At 35.4% G+C, this 15922-nt stretch overlaps 1 protein-coding gene across 4 annotated transcripts; it reads left to right on the top strand.

Annotated features, from left to right (window-relative positions):
• Window positions 1-97: 97 nt before the first annotated feature.
• Window positions 98-14626, top strand: LOC121868724 (protein FAM92A-like). 4 transcript variants are annotated; one of them, XM_042369586.1, is made up of 10 exons: window positions 98-1181; window positions 2704-2765; window positions 4265-4366; window positions 6533-6661; window positions 7476-7656; window positions 7854-7988; window positions 9094-9183; window positions 11019-11051; window positions 13279-13401; window positions 14060-14626. In XM_042369586.1, the coding sequence occupies exons 2-10, from the start codon at window positions 2728-2730 to the stop codon at window positions 14141-14143; spliced, it is 915 nt and encodes a 304-aa protein (XP_042225520.1). In that variant the 5' UTR covers window positions 98-1181; window positions 2704-2727; the 3' UTR covers window positions 14144-14626. The 4 variants fall into 4 exon arrangements, with proteins under 4 accessions (XP_042225520.1, XP_042225518.1, XP_042225521.1 ...); XM_042369584.1 differs by lacking the exon at window positions 98-1181 and adding an exon at window positions 1745-1821; XM_042369585.1 differs by lacking the exon at window positions 98-1181 and adding an exon at window positions 1769-1827.
• Window positions 14627-15922: the final 1296 nt, after the last annotated feature.

Raw genomic sequence — 15922 nt, 5'->3', positions numbered from 1 at the left:
CTTCTTGATTAGGGTCAAGTAGACATGTGATTTTATACATGAAGTGTGTTGGCTGCAACCCAGGCTAACCCTTGATGTTGACAGAGATTAATATAAGTAACAAGAACAAGTGTCCTACACAACCCTAACACTAGGAGGTTAAGGTATATGACTAAGGCTGACGGCTCAGCAAGTTATGGTACTCCAGCTGTACACCTTTCTTTGTCTGTCTCTAAACACACCATGAACACCTATAAAAATCACAAACATGATCATTACATCTCGCCTCAGTACCGACATACTCAGCCAGAAGCAACTCAGATTTTAGATTTACCCCATGCAACATGGGGGCTAGTTTATTGGGCACCCATTTACATTCTGTCTAAGGCAAAGCACTGAAGCATTACAGTGGCCAACAGGGAAGCATGTGGAGTTCATGTCTTAGACTTGGATGAGAGGTGGGCGAGAGTACTTGAGGGGCCATTGGTCTTGTTTACAAGTTACATGTAGTAAAGTAATAAGTGTACAGTACTTTATATAGGGAAGATTCCCTGTGCACTTCATCTGTGTGTAGCAAAGTTTGGTAGGTTCCCTAAAAAATGATGAGGAATACAATTTTTAGTGTATGTATTTGTGATGTGTTGGTGTCAGGAACGTCCATGGAGACTTACTCACCATACAACTACAGAACTTTGTTATAACACCTGTCTCATGATCCAACATGCTGTCCAATGCAGCTTTTCCCAACTCACTCTAAGTACCATTTCCTATTGCTCCCTCTCCTCCCAGGTAGATGCTGTGTAACAAATGATCTGTATAGAGGTCAGCAAAACCAGAATTGAATTATGTAGCTCTGACAGCCATTTAAACAGGCTAAGATCTATTTGCACAGCTTCAACCACTATGGTACCTTATCATGTTAAGAGTATGTTTTATTCATTGTCACTTATGTTGGGAGGTGGATTGACTTCAAGCTTACCAAGGTGCCATGCAGGACGAAAGTAAGGAAGCACAGTACAGGTACATTTCCATGCAGAGGGTAGCAGATGTGGAGCAGTTATCAGCACAAGCTATGAGAGTAAGAACAGTACTGGACTTCAAAATAACCTTGGGCAAGGCTATCAAGAACCATAGAAGGATTATATAAAGAACATTGGCCTCATTCCCTCATCATGGCCACCTATAATTGAGGTGGCATTAAGGTAAATATAAGTAGCCATAAACCGAACACACACACACGTGTCAGTAACCTTGGTGTCACTCGGCATTCTGGGGTTTAGGAGGGTAAAAAGAGTGAATGGAAATAGGTCACATGTAAATCAGACAAATCATTTTTGGCTCGGGGGGGGGGGGGGTTCCGTTTGATTTAAATAATGTAAACATGATAGGTTAGGTTTTGAATGTCTTCTTTGGTCATGTCATATTTTGACTAAAATGTTAATGAATTTTTTCTTCATATTTGAGCTACTTTGTTGATGTAGTGTATTTTATTAGTCTCACAAAGACCACAAAATGATCTACAACGAATTGATGTGATTATGAGTGAATTCATACATGTGCTGTGTACTGTACACACTAAACTTCATTGGGGGTGACTGTAGTAGTTAGCTTAATAACTGGACCACACCATTCTTTATTTATTCATTTACATTAATATGAACTTATCTGGTTGTCGAATAAATTAAAAAATATTTATAATTACTTTTCAGTGATATAAAGACGTTGAAAATAGTCTAAAGTATATTGGTAAACTTAAAAGCTGGAAGGTTTGACGCACCTTCACTCCAGTGTTTGTAAACAGAGGCAGATGCCGGGTAGTGACCGGGCTGTTAGTGAGTGCAGGTACAGGTGATTATAGCCTAGTGTTAGAAGGTGTAGTTGATGTACTTAGTCTGTGCCTTTGAAGGTTAATTGGAATAGGAAGCCAACATTGTAAACTTCATATACAGTGTAGGTACTGTAACTATCAGGCTGCCAGACCTATGAGGCCCACCAAGCTGTTTCATGAGGCTTCTCTGTTATTGAGGCTAATATTTCAATAAGGTTCCTCTGCCACTTAGGTTATTCTACTTTAGCTTGGATGATTGGGAGCAACCCTACCATTCAGTTGTGTACAGACGATCAAAGGTGATAGTTTGATAGACAGAGTTAATGAATTAATTAAATGCTGTGTAAATAATCAAGTGTAAATGGTAAAATTATCGTTTCGGTTATCACTGTATTTAGATATCCAAACTAAGCTAACCAACCTAACCTATATCTAACCTAACTGGGGTGACTTCACCCCCCTAGACCCCCTAAGATTCCCCGGATGACCGAAACGATAATAATACCATGTAAAATTATATTAAGCAAAATTTCAGTTCACCAAACTTGATATAATATCGGGTAGCTTGAGTAATAATTCTGGTTGTGACGGCACCGAGTGTGAGCTCTTTCAAGATCAGACTTGACCAACATTGATGCAGGTACAGATACACTTAGGAGCCAGTACTTGCCAAAAGTGCATAACAGAGACGTGACCGACTGCACATGCAGCTAATGAGCTGATCACTGGCAAAGAGGATAAAAGTAAATGAATCTTAAAATGTCTCAGAACATATTATATACATCAGTTTCTAGTGTACAGTGCCGTACTGTATGTTGAATAATGTATTTGTTATTAGTCTTGTGGCCTTTTTTTTTCAATGTATTATTAATTGATTCATAAAATTCTCATTTCAGAGTGTGTGAACAAATATAAGCAACATGTTTTCTTCATCTTCAAACAGTCTCAATAAAGTGCAGTAAGTTGTGATTAACTTAAACCTTTTTTTGTGTGATTAAACTACAGTATATATTGTTTCCTCATTTGCTTGAAATTTTCTTTGTTATAATGTTTCAGAAAACCTTCCTCAGTTCTTGTTATAAAATATTGTTATAAAATAGTTTTCTTTATTTACTGGTACATATTTTTCTGCATAAGGTGTTTCACTTTTTGTGGCTCATTGCCCTTCAGTAGATGGTTTGTGTAATGCACTCACCAAACGACTGTAGACCCAACATTAATATTAACCTGTCCTCCCTTACTGTAACCATCACACTGAACGGAGAATAGAAACAAAGGTTTTCCCTATAGTAAACTAGAAGGAGGCCAGATGAGTGCAGTATGTGACAACGCTTCAACTCGTGCACACCTTGACCCTTTTTAAGATGGCCTCAAATAGTGTTCAGGTATCAACCCCAATACATTTCTGGCCACACTGAACAAGTGCTCCTGTACCTTGTTTTGTATTTCTGAAGACAGAGTTCTTCATCTATCATTAGTTAAACACAATTTCATCTACTTTGGCCAAGCCACACAGTCGCTGGTGTTAGTGTTTAGTGGAAATTGATTAATTTGTATGTTATCAATCTATTTGGGATTCACCTGGTTGTGAGAGCCACTTTGTATCAAGGTATCAGTCAATTTTACAGAGACTGATTCTGCCCCTCTTCATAGTGTTTGGTCTTCTGACTGACATGGTCTGGAGTTAGGAGGAAATTCTCTCGTGTGAACTGAAATACAGCTTGCATGAATTTTCATTACAGAATTAGTTAGTGTCAACCAGGTGCACATGCATACTGTACTTGATAAATTAAGCATGGGTCTATAAGGTCTACTTCTAGTCGTAAGCCTTTCTCTCCACTCTCTAAAATGAAGAAGTGTTTTGAGGTTTGGAGGCTGCTGGCAATGCACAAGGGAAGGTGAATGGAGCACCAGCTCAGATAAGTCAGATGTCTAGCTGGCTGGTGGGAGATTGGGAGTGGCCGAGTGGAAATGCTAGCTGGCATACTGTACATAACATTTTACACTTCTTTGCTGACATTTCATTGCTTAAGCCATTCTTGTAGCACTTTATCCAGGTATTTTATTCATAGATTATCATTGGTGCAGTTTTTACATATTTTTCCTTTTTTTCTTTTACAATTAGCATGCACTTTGTTTCCTTTTAGCACAGATAAATCCACTTCTATCACCTTTGTTTAATATAGTACAGGTAGTATTAAACAAAGAATACAGAGGCAGGAACCAAGACACCCTGAAGCATGATTTTAACTCAAGCATATCTGACCACAGCACTCACACCATGTAAACAAAGAATGATATAGCTCATCAGGATTTTTTTTTTTTTAGAAAGAAGAAACATTATTAAACCCAATGGGAACCTGTGGGAAAATGTACATCGATTTATGAAAAAAATAAAAGGACCTATGTAAATTGCTACTTTATATTGTATTTATATTTTCTGTTTTTCCCTCACAGTACAAATCAAACTAAATTTATCCAGGAAAGAATATCAGGGGTGGAGAAGCACTTTGGTCGCATCTGTAGTGCCACGGGTGCTTACACCAGGAAAACAGCCAAGTAAGTAATGGACCTGTTGACTGAGCCCCACCCATGTCTGGCTTCAAGTGTTACCATTACAATTTATAGAAGTTGATTGGTTGCTGATTGCTAAGTGAGTTATAAAGTCACATTAGTTAATTCACTTCCCTTTTTCCTGCCAGTGTGATGTTATGATTCATTTAGTGACTTGCAACTAATAAATTTCTGTAAATTATAATGATTGCTAAGGAAGACAAGAATGGAGGAAATTCAGTTGAATCAATTTACCCTTAACTTATTTACTGAGCCAAATGTCTTTTTATAGTGTTCTTCTGGTTTATATAATTATGTGGGTTATATATACAGTACTAGTACATTGTTTTTGTTTTGTATTTTATTACTTATGTATAATGTATAGTTTTGTACCTATATTTCACTTTATATCAGGTTGGTTTATATAGAGACTTCAGCATGCAATAGAGTACAGTACAGTACTGTTCTGTACTTCACAGTTGTTAGACACACTGTAATCCTCACCCTCATTTCATTTGGTACATTTACCATTAGTTAATGAGCTTTTGGCTTAAGATTTGATTAGTTACCACGTCATACTGGACTGTATACAATATAATGAATGCTATAGTATATATATCTTGATACATTACTGCACTTTTCTCTTAATTACTGTACCTCTAAATTTAGCAAATTCTAGTGCACCTTATGAACATATTTAGTCAACAGTTAAATTTGTTTTCTAACAAATACAGATATATATAGATACAGTGGTACCTCGGTTAACGAACGGTTCGATTAAAAAATTTTTGGTTAACGAATTAGCTCCCATAAGGATCTTCAATTCGGTTAATGAACAAAATTTTGATTAACGAAATCCTTACGACAAACAAGTTTTATTGTGAGCATCAGCTGATGGGCTAGTCTGCCAATTCAGTAATCTGTTCTATGTTTACATTCGTTTCCAGGGGAGTAAATATCAAGACAGTTGTGCTCTTCAATATTTTTTGCAGTTTTTATATTAAAATTATAAGTAATTTTAAAATTTAGTTAACATATTGATAATATATGCACTACAGGGAATTAATTTTTTGTGCACCCATCAGCTGCTTGACTCACCCACCAGGTGTCAATTTGGCTTTGTTTATAGTGGAGTGAACATCAATTTTGTTGGTGTCTTGAATATTTTTGCATTTTTACATTAAAATTATTGGTCATTCTGAAATTTAGTTAACATATTGATAATATATAGTGCAGTGCAGTGTTGATTTAAATAAAATAATCTTGAATTACACCTAGTGAACTTAAAATTTTATTGGCGAAATTATTACATCAAGCATGGGTCCCCTGAAAGGTGATTTCTCCTCCATCCCCACTTCCTTCTCTTCTCCCTTCTCCTCCACCCCCACTTCTAATTTCCATCATCATCATCAACCAGGAACCTTCTACATACTCACCCCAAAGTAAGTGTACTTTCCTGCATTTTTTTTCACTTTGTATGTACTTTTCTGTGAGCTGGAACCAATTCCCCAATATCCCATTGAAACATTGGATTCGGTTAACGAACGACTCTGCGGAACAAATTGTGTTCGTTAACCGAGGGACCACTGTACTGAAAATATATACATTACAGTTTGGTAATTATCTGTGTAGAATGAATACAGTGTATTGTACTCCCTTTAGCACTCCATTATTGTGATTATTTCCTTGTATTACTTCATGGTTTAAAATATATGACAGTGCTTAAGTTAATGGGTATTCACAATGTATTCAAACCCATAACTTTATTCATACAGTAAAATATCTGTGACCTCAACTTTCATGGGCAGTATGATGTTGTCTTAGTTCATTTTCTTTGATTTGAAATTACAATTCCATTACCACATGACAAGAATGTAAAGTGACTCATATGTAAGGGCTGAAACATATAAAAGTGAGGTTTGAGTTCCAAGAGGACAAGTACTGTAATGTACCTGTACTAACTATTAGGAATGAAAATATCTTCTGCATCATAAGTTCTTACAGGATAATTGTTATTATTTGTTGTTCTTTCTATAGAATTTTTATAGATTTAGTATTACTGTACTGTATTGTATATTTTTTTAACATTTCAGAAAAGTTTCTATTGTAATACTAAATGAAAGGTTTCTTTATTCACACTACAATATTTTACTCTTTTATCAACCTATCAAGACTGCGAGATAAGGGAGACAACCTTTCTAAGACTCTCATGGATTATGGCGAAGTAGAAAACTTGAACAAAAGCTTGCGATCAGCACTGTGTGAAACAGCAGATACATTGGCAGCTGTTCAGGATTACAGGTGAGCTCTGGACATCAGCTGTGACTAAAAACCTTCATTTTCCTTTAAAGATTAACACTGACAGACCGGTGGTATACACTAAGTGGGCTGGGTTCTCGTGCTGTCGGTAAGGCATCTGTAAATGTTCACACATGTGAAGCAGTGCCATGACTGTAGGAATGTTGGTATGTTTAGTAATTCACAGTTTGATTTGATGTCAATGGAAAGATTAAAATATTAAGAGAAGTTTAGCTTATTTTCTTCAGATAAATATCATCAGAAATCAAATCCAGTGAAAACAAAACACCTCAAAATGTGTACGTGTACAATTGTATACAGTATATGTACAGTGCAGTAGACTTACTGTTGGTGTGTCACAACCATACATCTTGGCTGGGCCTCACAGACTCACACTGCATCACAACCTGTGGTGCAGCTTCTCAGTAACTTGTGTGTGCTATATTGCTTGTACAGTACTGTACTGTACAGTATTTCACTTATTATGTTTATTATTAACTTCTTATCATTGTATGCAACTATACAGCACAACAAATATTGTAATTAAAGATTAAAAATGTTTTCAGAAATGGAACCTTTTCATAAAACAGGGAATACCTGAATAATTTATCTGTGACGTTAACCCTATAAGGTTAATAAACATCTGTAAATATTGTTAGTAACAACATGAATGAGGATACAATTTATCCTTTGGAATATTGATGAGAGCTACAGTTATAGTAGTACAATAGCTACTTCTTCTGTTAATAGTAAATTCATAAATATAACTATTTTCCTGAATGTTATGTCTGTTAAAACCTTACATCTTTCTTGGTAGACATGTGGAAGTTGAGAGGCTAGAGACAAGAGTTGTTGGAGAAATTGCCTTATATGGAGGCATATGCAAGACTGCGAGGGAGGAATTGAAACGAAGCTTTGATACACGCCAGCAGGAAATTAATCATAAACAGAACCTGGAAAAAACTAAAAATCGCCATCCTCGAAATAGGCAGCAGATTGTGTGTTCCTTTGTTTTTTGTTATCTTTAAATTTAAATGTAATACTGTATTGGATTGTTATCACGATATATGTATATCTTTGACAAACGCCAGAATATTTAAACTGGAACGTGACTTACAAAAATATGCTCAAACATATACTGTACAGTACTGTACTGTCCTGGGACTGGTTCTTAATCTTTCATATCTAATTTTAGGTAATTGCTGAAACAAAGCTCCAGAAATCTACTTTAGAAGCAAGGCGTGCGTGTCAGAACCTTGAAGAACAAATGGACCAGTTTGAACAAAGAAAAGTGGCAGATTTAAAGAAAATACTAAGAGAATTTGTCCAGGTAGGATCTTGATATTCATATCCTTATTTTAGTATAACTCTAATAACTGATTACCTCAGGGAGTTACAACCCTGTCATGCCAGCTGTTCCTGCCATGTAGGTTGGCATTAGGAAGGATATCCAGCTTTAAAACTTTGCATCAATATGCCTGATGGCAAATAGATTGTCAGAGCTGTGCCCATTCTCTGGTCTCTGCTTCTTCATTTTCTTTGTTGGCACTCTGTACTGAACCTGGTTTTGCAGCGGTGACTGGTGACATCCCATTCTAGTATTACCCAACTGCTGCCATAGGTAATTGTGGATAACCCAAGCAAGCGTGGAAAATGTCTGAAACGTTGATGATGATGAACCCTCTTTTCATAAACTAGTAATAATTTTATTTATAGATGTTAAATACTTGTACTGTATAAGTTTTATTCTCTTCAGTCAGACTAGCACAGTTCTCAAGAAAATTCCCTAACTATGGTCATCTACCTGACCAACATAAGGCTGGGGGAGTCTTGTCATTGTTCAGCTGCTTGTTTTCATTTAACTTTTTCTCCTGACTTGATTCCTCCCCTAAAATGATATGCCCTAAAGCCAGATGGCCCTCATATTACTATATAGGCTGCTGACAGGTGAACTAAGGTACCTTCTGTTCCCCATTTATACTGGCCAGTATGATTTATCAACATGCAGTATTTGAATACAGTACTGTATATCAGTTACCCCTCCCTTCCTATCATGCCATTTCTCTTTTCTTCAAGTGAAATAGTGTAACAGTTTACCTCTCCCATTATAAGTCTAAAACTAATACAGGGTAAGTCACGAATTATTTACTTCCGAGCTGACAGCTATTGAGAATAAGTACAAGTTTGATGTTCCCACGCACTTTCTACGAAAAATTGAATTTCAAATCTGTCTGAAAAAGATATATTGGGGATAGTCAGCTAGAAATACTGCACTTCTAGATATATCTTGTAATTATATTGTTATTTGGTTGTAGGCAAATCTCTTGTTGTGGTTAGACCACAATTGTTTTGTTATGAAGTGGGAAGTTTTAAAATATATTTTTATATTTTTTTAGAGAAAGAGAGAGAGATTAATCACATCCTCTCCCCAACAGACTGAACTGGCCTTCCATGCAAAGGCACTGGAACTATATACTAAGGCATATAATCAGATTTCTAATATTGAGGAGGAAGAAGATCTTGAGGTAAGTTGACACTGCTGGTAATACAGTAATTACAATATCTATAAGGTGTTTGCTTTGACAAAGAAGTCAGATTTTAAAACTTGGTTAGGATACATGTAGAGATTGTTTTAAACTTATAATATCAGTACAATACAGTACATTGCTTTACCAGACTAAATTTTACATTGTAGGATCTGGAAGAGTAGAAATGCTACTACTCCTTTCCACATCTAAGTGCTGTGCAATATAACTATCCTTGGTTAAATTAACTCGCTGCTTGTGTACATACTGAATCAATGTGAACTTGTATGGCGATTTGTACTGAATAAATGTCTATTTATCTCAAATATTTGTCATTCTTGAACTAATTGGGGGAGACACTTATTGTAGAATGTAAAAAGTAGTATTATAGTGAGAGAAGGAAGGAAGGAGGGAGGCCATTACTGTCTCTTATCTTCCCTCATCATCCCGACATTAAATATATGACACTCAATATCATGAAAAACATGCAATTCATCTGGTAATTGAGTTTCACAAGAATAAAATAAAGTACTTGGTGGAGATTTATTGTGCATTATAAATCCTCCTTTGTTTGTGTATAACAAGAAAAGCACATATCAATAGCCCATCTACTTTCAGTCAATACTCAGTGTTGACTGCACTAAATCCTGTACAATATATAGAAAATAATGTCTTGTTATGTTCAGGAAACACCCCACAGGTATTCACTGCATTGAAGGGCTTATGTATGTTGGATTAAAAGTGATGATTGAAGGAGGGAGGGAAGCCATTATCTTTTTGCACCCTTGTTCACCACCCCCAAACTTACAAATTTATGTCACTTCAATATGGTGAAAATAATGCCATTTTCCTATTAATGCGGTTTCAGCAAATCTAATAAAGTACGGTATAGCACTTGAATTTACTGAACATATTAAAGCATTATTTATCTACAACCTTAAAACCAGAGTACTGCTTTCAATCATACATGGTGTATATTTATAAGTTCCATCTGACTGCAATATGAATATATTACAGCATAGCATGTACAGTATGTTAATATTTTCTCCAGTATATTTCCACTGGATAACAATAATAATTTATAAAATGTACAATACAGTAGACCCTTGCCATTCGCGGGTTTGTTATTCGCGATTTCGACGATTCACAGTAAGCAGATGGTGGCTAGCTTGCGAGCCTTTACCCGCAGCACAACAAGTCACCCCACTCAGCATCTCGTGTTTTACTCTAAAAAATTAATGTTTCTGTGTGAAATGGCCCCTAAAAGACTGCCTAGTGTCAGTGTTAATAATGCTAGTGGAGTGAAATGTAAAAGGCAAAAGTCAGTGATGACCCTGACAAAGAAAGTTGAATTATTAGATAAGTTAAAAGGGGATGAGAGCTGCCACGGCTGGTCTGTTGTTTGGTATAGGTATACAGTAGAGCACTAAGGTAGTATAAATTGCTATTCGCAGTTTTGCCTATTCACGCCAATCCTTGGAACCTAACCCCCATGAATAACAAGGGTTTACTGTACAGTATTGTGTATTAGAGTACTGATATAATTTTAAAAGGGTACAGGATATCTTATACAAATATCAGGTCAATTTACAATATCTTAAATCACTATAATTTTATCCTTTATGTCCTGACTAAGCAAGAATTAACTTCATATAGCGGTAGTCACTATAATACTGTAGATGTTATTTTTATTATTTTTTTAAAGTGCTGCATGACTAAGAACACATAAATATATTATTGTCATATCTCTTTCTTCTTAATATTTTAGATTACAGTATTGTAGTTCCTTTGGATGAATAAAAGTACAGGTACTAACTTTATCTTTCTAACTGCAGGCATTCCGTAACGCAAGGGATGTCTTTGATGCGGTAACTCAGCATGGTCTTTGTACTTCTTTGTGTGGCTCTCTCTTTTATTTTCAGTTCACAGTACAGTATTTTATTGTTTTGTGTGTGGCACATTCTTTTATTACTGTTGTTGGCTAAACACTTTGGTTCTTGTTGTTGGTGTAATTCACCATTATGTTTGTAATTGGTAGCTTGTAGAATTGTCAGATATGGCACATAATTTTTATTACAGTAGTACTGTAGCACAAAGCTTTGTTTGTTGGTACAGCACAGTACTGTAGTACAGTCTTCTTTCACGGCAAGTGAGTCCTGCGAAATCAGTCACCGCTAAACAACCCTAAACAAAGCCCACCATTGCCAAGAAGCCTGTGCTGTACTGTATTGTTTAGCATAAAGACAATTTCCATGGACAATGTTTTTGCTGTAAGCTGCTTCTCACCAAGTTGATTAGTTTGTACCCAGACCAGCAGTTGTCTCAACTGATCAGAGATGCTTTAGGTTTATAATGAAACTTCTAAGTCATATTACTTTATCTTGAGAAGGGTAAGTGTTGTTATTACCCACTGTTATATACTGTATATACTGTTTTATTTCTATAATAATTGTTACTCAGTTGTGGCTTATGGTTGTTACTGTTTAGATAATTAAGGTAAATGGCATTCATGCCATACAAGGGTTTATGCTGCTGTTCTGTTGCCAGTTGTTGTGCAGATACATTTTTTTTTTGTCATTTTGTACATACAGTGACCCCTCGTTTAACGAACGCCTCGGTTAACGAAATTTCGGTTTACGAACTGCCTTCCATAAGGATCTTCAATTCGGTTAACGAACAAAAATTCGGTTAACGAATTTCTTACGAACCGACCTCAACATGTTTTCGTTTGCACTGACCGGGCAACCAGCTTTAGTATCAGTCCGCCAATACAGTAATCGGTTCTAGGGCTTAAATTCCTTACTATTTTAGTAAATATCAAGAAGTTTATACTATTCAATAATTTTAAAAGTTTAATATTCAATTTTTTAGTCATTTTAACAATTATTGAACATAATTGAAGGTAAAGTGACTAGTTTAATGCTCGGCATCCAGCCTCTTAACACAGCAAACAGGCGTTAGTCTCTCTCTGTTTTCACTGGAGGTAACATCTTGCTTGAGACTCTCTTCAACTAAACACTTTTTTCTGTTTCCAAGCAAATTATTGGTCATTTTGAAATTTATTTTACATATTGACAATATATAATGCAGTGCAGTGTTGATTTAAAGACAATAATCTTGAAATACACCAAGAGAACTAAAATTTTATGGGTGAAATGGTGCCATGGGGTGACTTCTCTTCCACCCCAATGCCTTCTCTTCTTCCTTCTCCTCCACCCCCATTCTAATTCCCATCATCATCATCCAGGAGCCTTCTACATACACACCTCAAAGTAAGTGAACTTTTCTACCATTTTTGTTGAATTTAGGAAATTTTCGGTGAGCTGGAACCAATTACCCAAAAACCCATTGAAACAATGGTTTCGGTTAACGAACGACCTTCTGGAACGGATTGAGTTCGTTAACCGAGGGATCACTGTACTGTAACCTAAGTGACTTTCTGATACAGTACATAAATGGCAAAAAGCTTTGTTTGCCAGTTCTATCTGTCTCTAGATTTATCAATGTAGTTAAAAGTTTATCATTAGGGGAAGCATGTGCCGTACAATATTTTCTTGTTTTATTCAATGTATAGTGTCATCAAAAAATATTTGATACAGAAACAATTAGTAAAGTACCTGTACTGCATCCATGATAGAATTCTGTACACAGAAGTACAGTTTAGAGGTCACTTCTCCACTGTTTAAGATTAAAAAAAAATTGTACTGTACAGTACAGTACAGTACTATATTTTCATTCTTCTACACAAGTACTCACCTCTTTACACTCAGATTTCAGTATTGTCTGTTCATTTAAGTTCTGACATCCCTCTTGGTTACTTTTATATTCTTCATATCTCCACTAACATTGTGTGGTATACTATTTCACTGTGTTCTTACTTTCTCTGTCAATTATTCCTTTCATAATATGTTATAATACTGTACTTATTAATGTATTTATATTTTCATTTAAATAACTCATTTACTGGGGGGCATTAATATTAATATATATAAATTAATGATCTCTGGAAATTGTCTATGTTAATTCATACTTATACATTTAAGACTTCTGGAAGTCATTTTAATAGTTTTGTGCCCTAACACAGATTTGTTTCAGGAGTTCCGTAATGCTTTGAAAGGAGATGCTGCAGCCAGAGCTGAGGTAGTAGGAGCAGGACATGGCTCATCACTTTCTCCAGTCATCGCTAGCTCTCGAGAAAAGAAGGAATCACATAGAAAGGTAATAGAATACAGTACTGTATTGGGATGTAGTGGTATGTTCAGTATTTTCACTTATGTTTTGAGGTTTATTTAAGTTGGAAGATTGATCCTGATAACCTATTTTAAGACTTGAGTCTGGAACTAGGTAGCTCCTATAATACACTCAAGCAACCATCTCCCTGAAAAGTAGTTGAAGCAAAAGTTTTCTCTTTTGTAAATTTGAGAGAGGAGGCCCATTAAGCCAATGATGTTACACCAATCAGTGCACACCTCACCCTTCATCTTGAGATCAGCCATTCTGATTTTCAGATCAGTTGATATCAGTTTCCCACAAATAACCCTCTGGATCACAAACAAACCTGTAAATAATGCTTGTAACATGAAAACAAATAATTTTTTTCTAAGTAGTATAGTATAGTATAATATAATATAGTATAGTATAGTATAGTATAGTATACTGTGTAGCTGGTTAGGGACAAAATCATGACCCTGAAGCTGTGTATGGTAATGGGTCTCACATTTCACATCTGATGTCCCATTCAAGTCATATTAAGAGTACTATATAGGTATTTATAAACATTAACCTCTAAGAGTAACTTTACTTTTTTTTAATACAGTACAGTGCTGTACCCTAATTCCAAGCAGCACTGATTACCATTTGTAATCTCCCTTTACAGCGAGACATGAAGAAGTCCTTGGAGAAGCTTCAGGTCGAGGATTACGAGGAAATCAATGAGAGCACTTCTAGTGAAGATGATTGATTCTGGTCATAAGTGGAATAATTGAGGCTAAATTTTATCTGAGTAAGTACTGCACTGTTTCATCATTTTTAAATTCAATAATTTGAATGGCATAAGCAAAGTTTATTGTTGGTAAGATGATTGGCAACAGAAATGTGGGAGAGTATTACATACAGTACCCTATTCACCTTCACATAAGCACTCATATTTACAGTACAGTATCTAGTAGTCTTAGTATTGAACATTGAAATATTTATACTGTAATGAGTAAAATTTTCTATTCATGAAAACCCTAGTTATGATGGCTTATTGAACTTATGCCAGAATATGTATACTTTTTTTTTCATTTAGTTACTTTATTGACACTTTAGAAGATGTAAGGCAGCTTCTGTGAAGATATTACTGAAATGGTATGACTGTTTCCTATTGTTTCATAGCTTTTAAAATTGTATACACCATAGTTAATTTGGCAAGAGTATTCTTAATAAAAACATGAAGAAAAACTGAATCAGTTTTATTACTAAAGGCAAAAGGGTAATGAATATTTTAGTGTTCACTTTACAGGTCAACAGGAAGATTGCAAATACAAAGAAGGTTTAAAATAGAACATTATCTATTAATTAATGAGACTTTGAGAAGAGAGAATATGAAGTACAGTACTAAAATGTGAGCACTACAGTACATAGAATTGAATACTATTTATTAAAGAGTGAGTACAGTACTGGTATTTGTTGTAGATTATACACTGTAGAAGTTGTGAATGAGGAGCTGTTATTATAATATTTAGTCATGAGGAAGGAAATTTTAAAATGCATATGTATTTAAAAAAGAACACACTAGTTTATAAGTTAAAGCACACTGTTTGACAGGGTTTTGTTATATAGAAAACAAAATTAACAATGAGCTTTTCATGGAGAGACAAACATGGATATCACTTAGCCACTCAGACAAGTGACAGCCTAACATTTGCCTTCAGTCTTATCTAGAGTTTTACTCGGAAGCACTGAGGTAACTTCCGGCTGGCTGACTTGCTAGGCTGCCTGGAAGTGAACTGAACACAGGTGTCAAAGGACAAAGTCAACTATCCAAACCAGAGAATCCAAATGTGACAGTGTCAGCAAGGCACAATAATTCAAGTCCATACTATAGTGGAACTCATTCTATGTAATGAAAACTAAATTATTTCTGTCATCAAGATGGTCATGTGAGGCCAAGGCAGTCATTGACATTGTTGACTTGAGGTCATAGGGCATCGCCACTTGATTATAACCTTAGCTAATCCCATATGACAGGACTAACAATGATGCACTTGGCACAAGGACATTTCCATTAATATTGTTGATGTTCTGACTTCTGAGCTAGCCTTTAATGTGAAGGATTAAAGTAAGCTGGTATGTAAAAAAATATACTGTACATTCATAATTCTCAGAGACTAAATCATAAAAATTTAAGCATAAGTTTTATGAAACATATATTTTACTAAGTGGCCAGATTTGAACCCCTATCCAGTAGATATCTGAAATACCTATTGGAACAAAAACGAATATTAACTCTATTAATTTTTGTTTATTCACCAAATCGTCGACGGCAACGAATTATTTCTTACTACAAACATCAATATAAACTACACTCATACAAGGGCAGCATAATATATAATATTACGGAGTTTATCTTAGTATTTACCTTTTCATAAAACATCTTCACCTAAATTTCCATTTGATAACGGAATAAAACTCTCAGTAACTACTTGTTGGATTGACAAACTACCATGGCAGTGGTTAACCAACTCTCTAACAGCAA

This window comes from Homarus americanus, unplaced genomic scaffold, assembly GCF_018991925.1.
Source record: "Homarus americanus isolate GMGI-L3 unplaced genomic scaffold, GMGI_Hamer_2.0 scaffold30535, whole genome shotgun sequence".
Lineage (NCBI taxonomy): Eukaryota > Metazoa > Arthropoda > Malacostraca > Decapoda > Nephropidae > Homarus > Homarus americanus.
The sequence above is the reverse complement of the archived record's forward strand: the minus strand, read 5'-3'. Positions and strand labels throughout refer to the sequence as shown.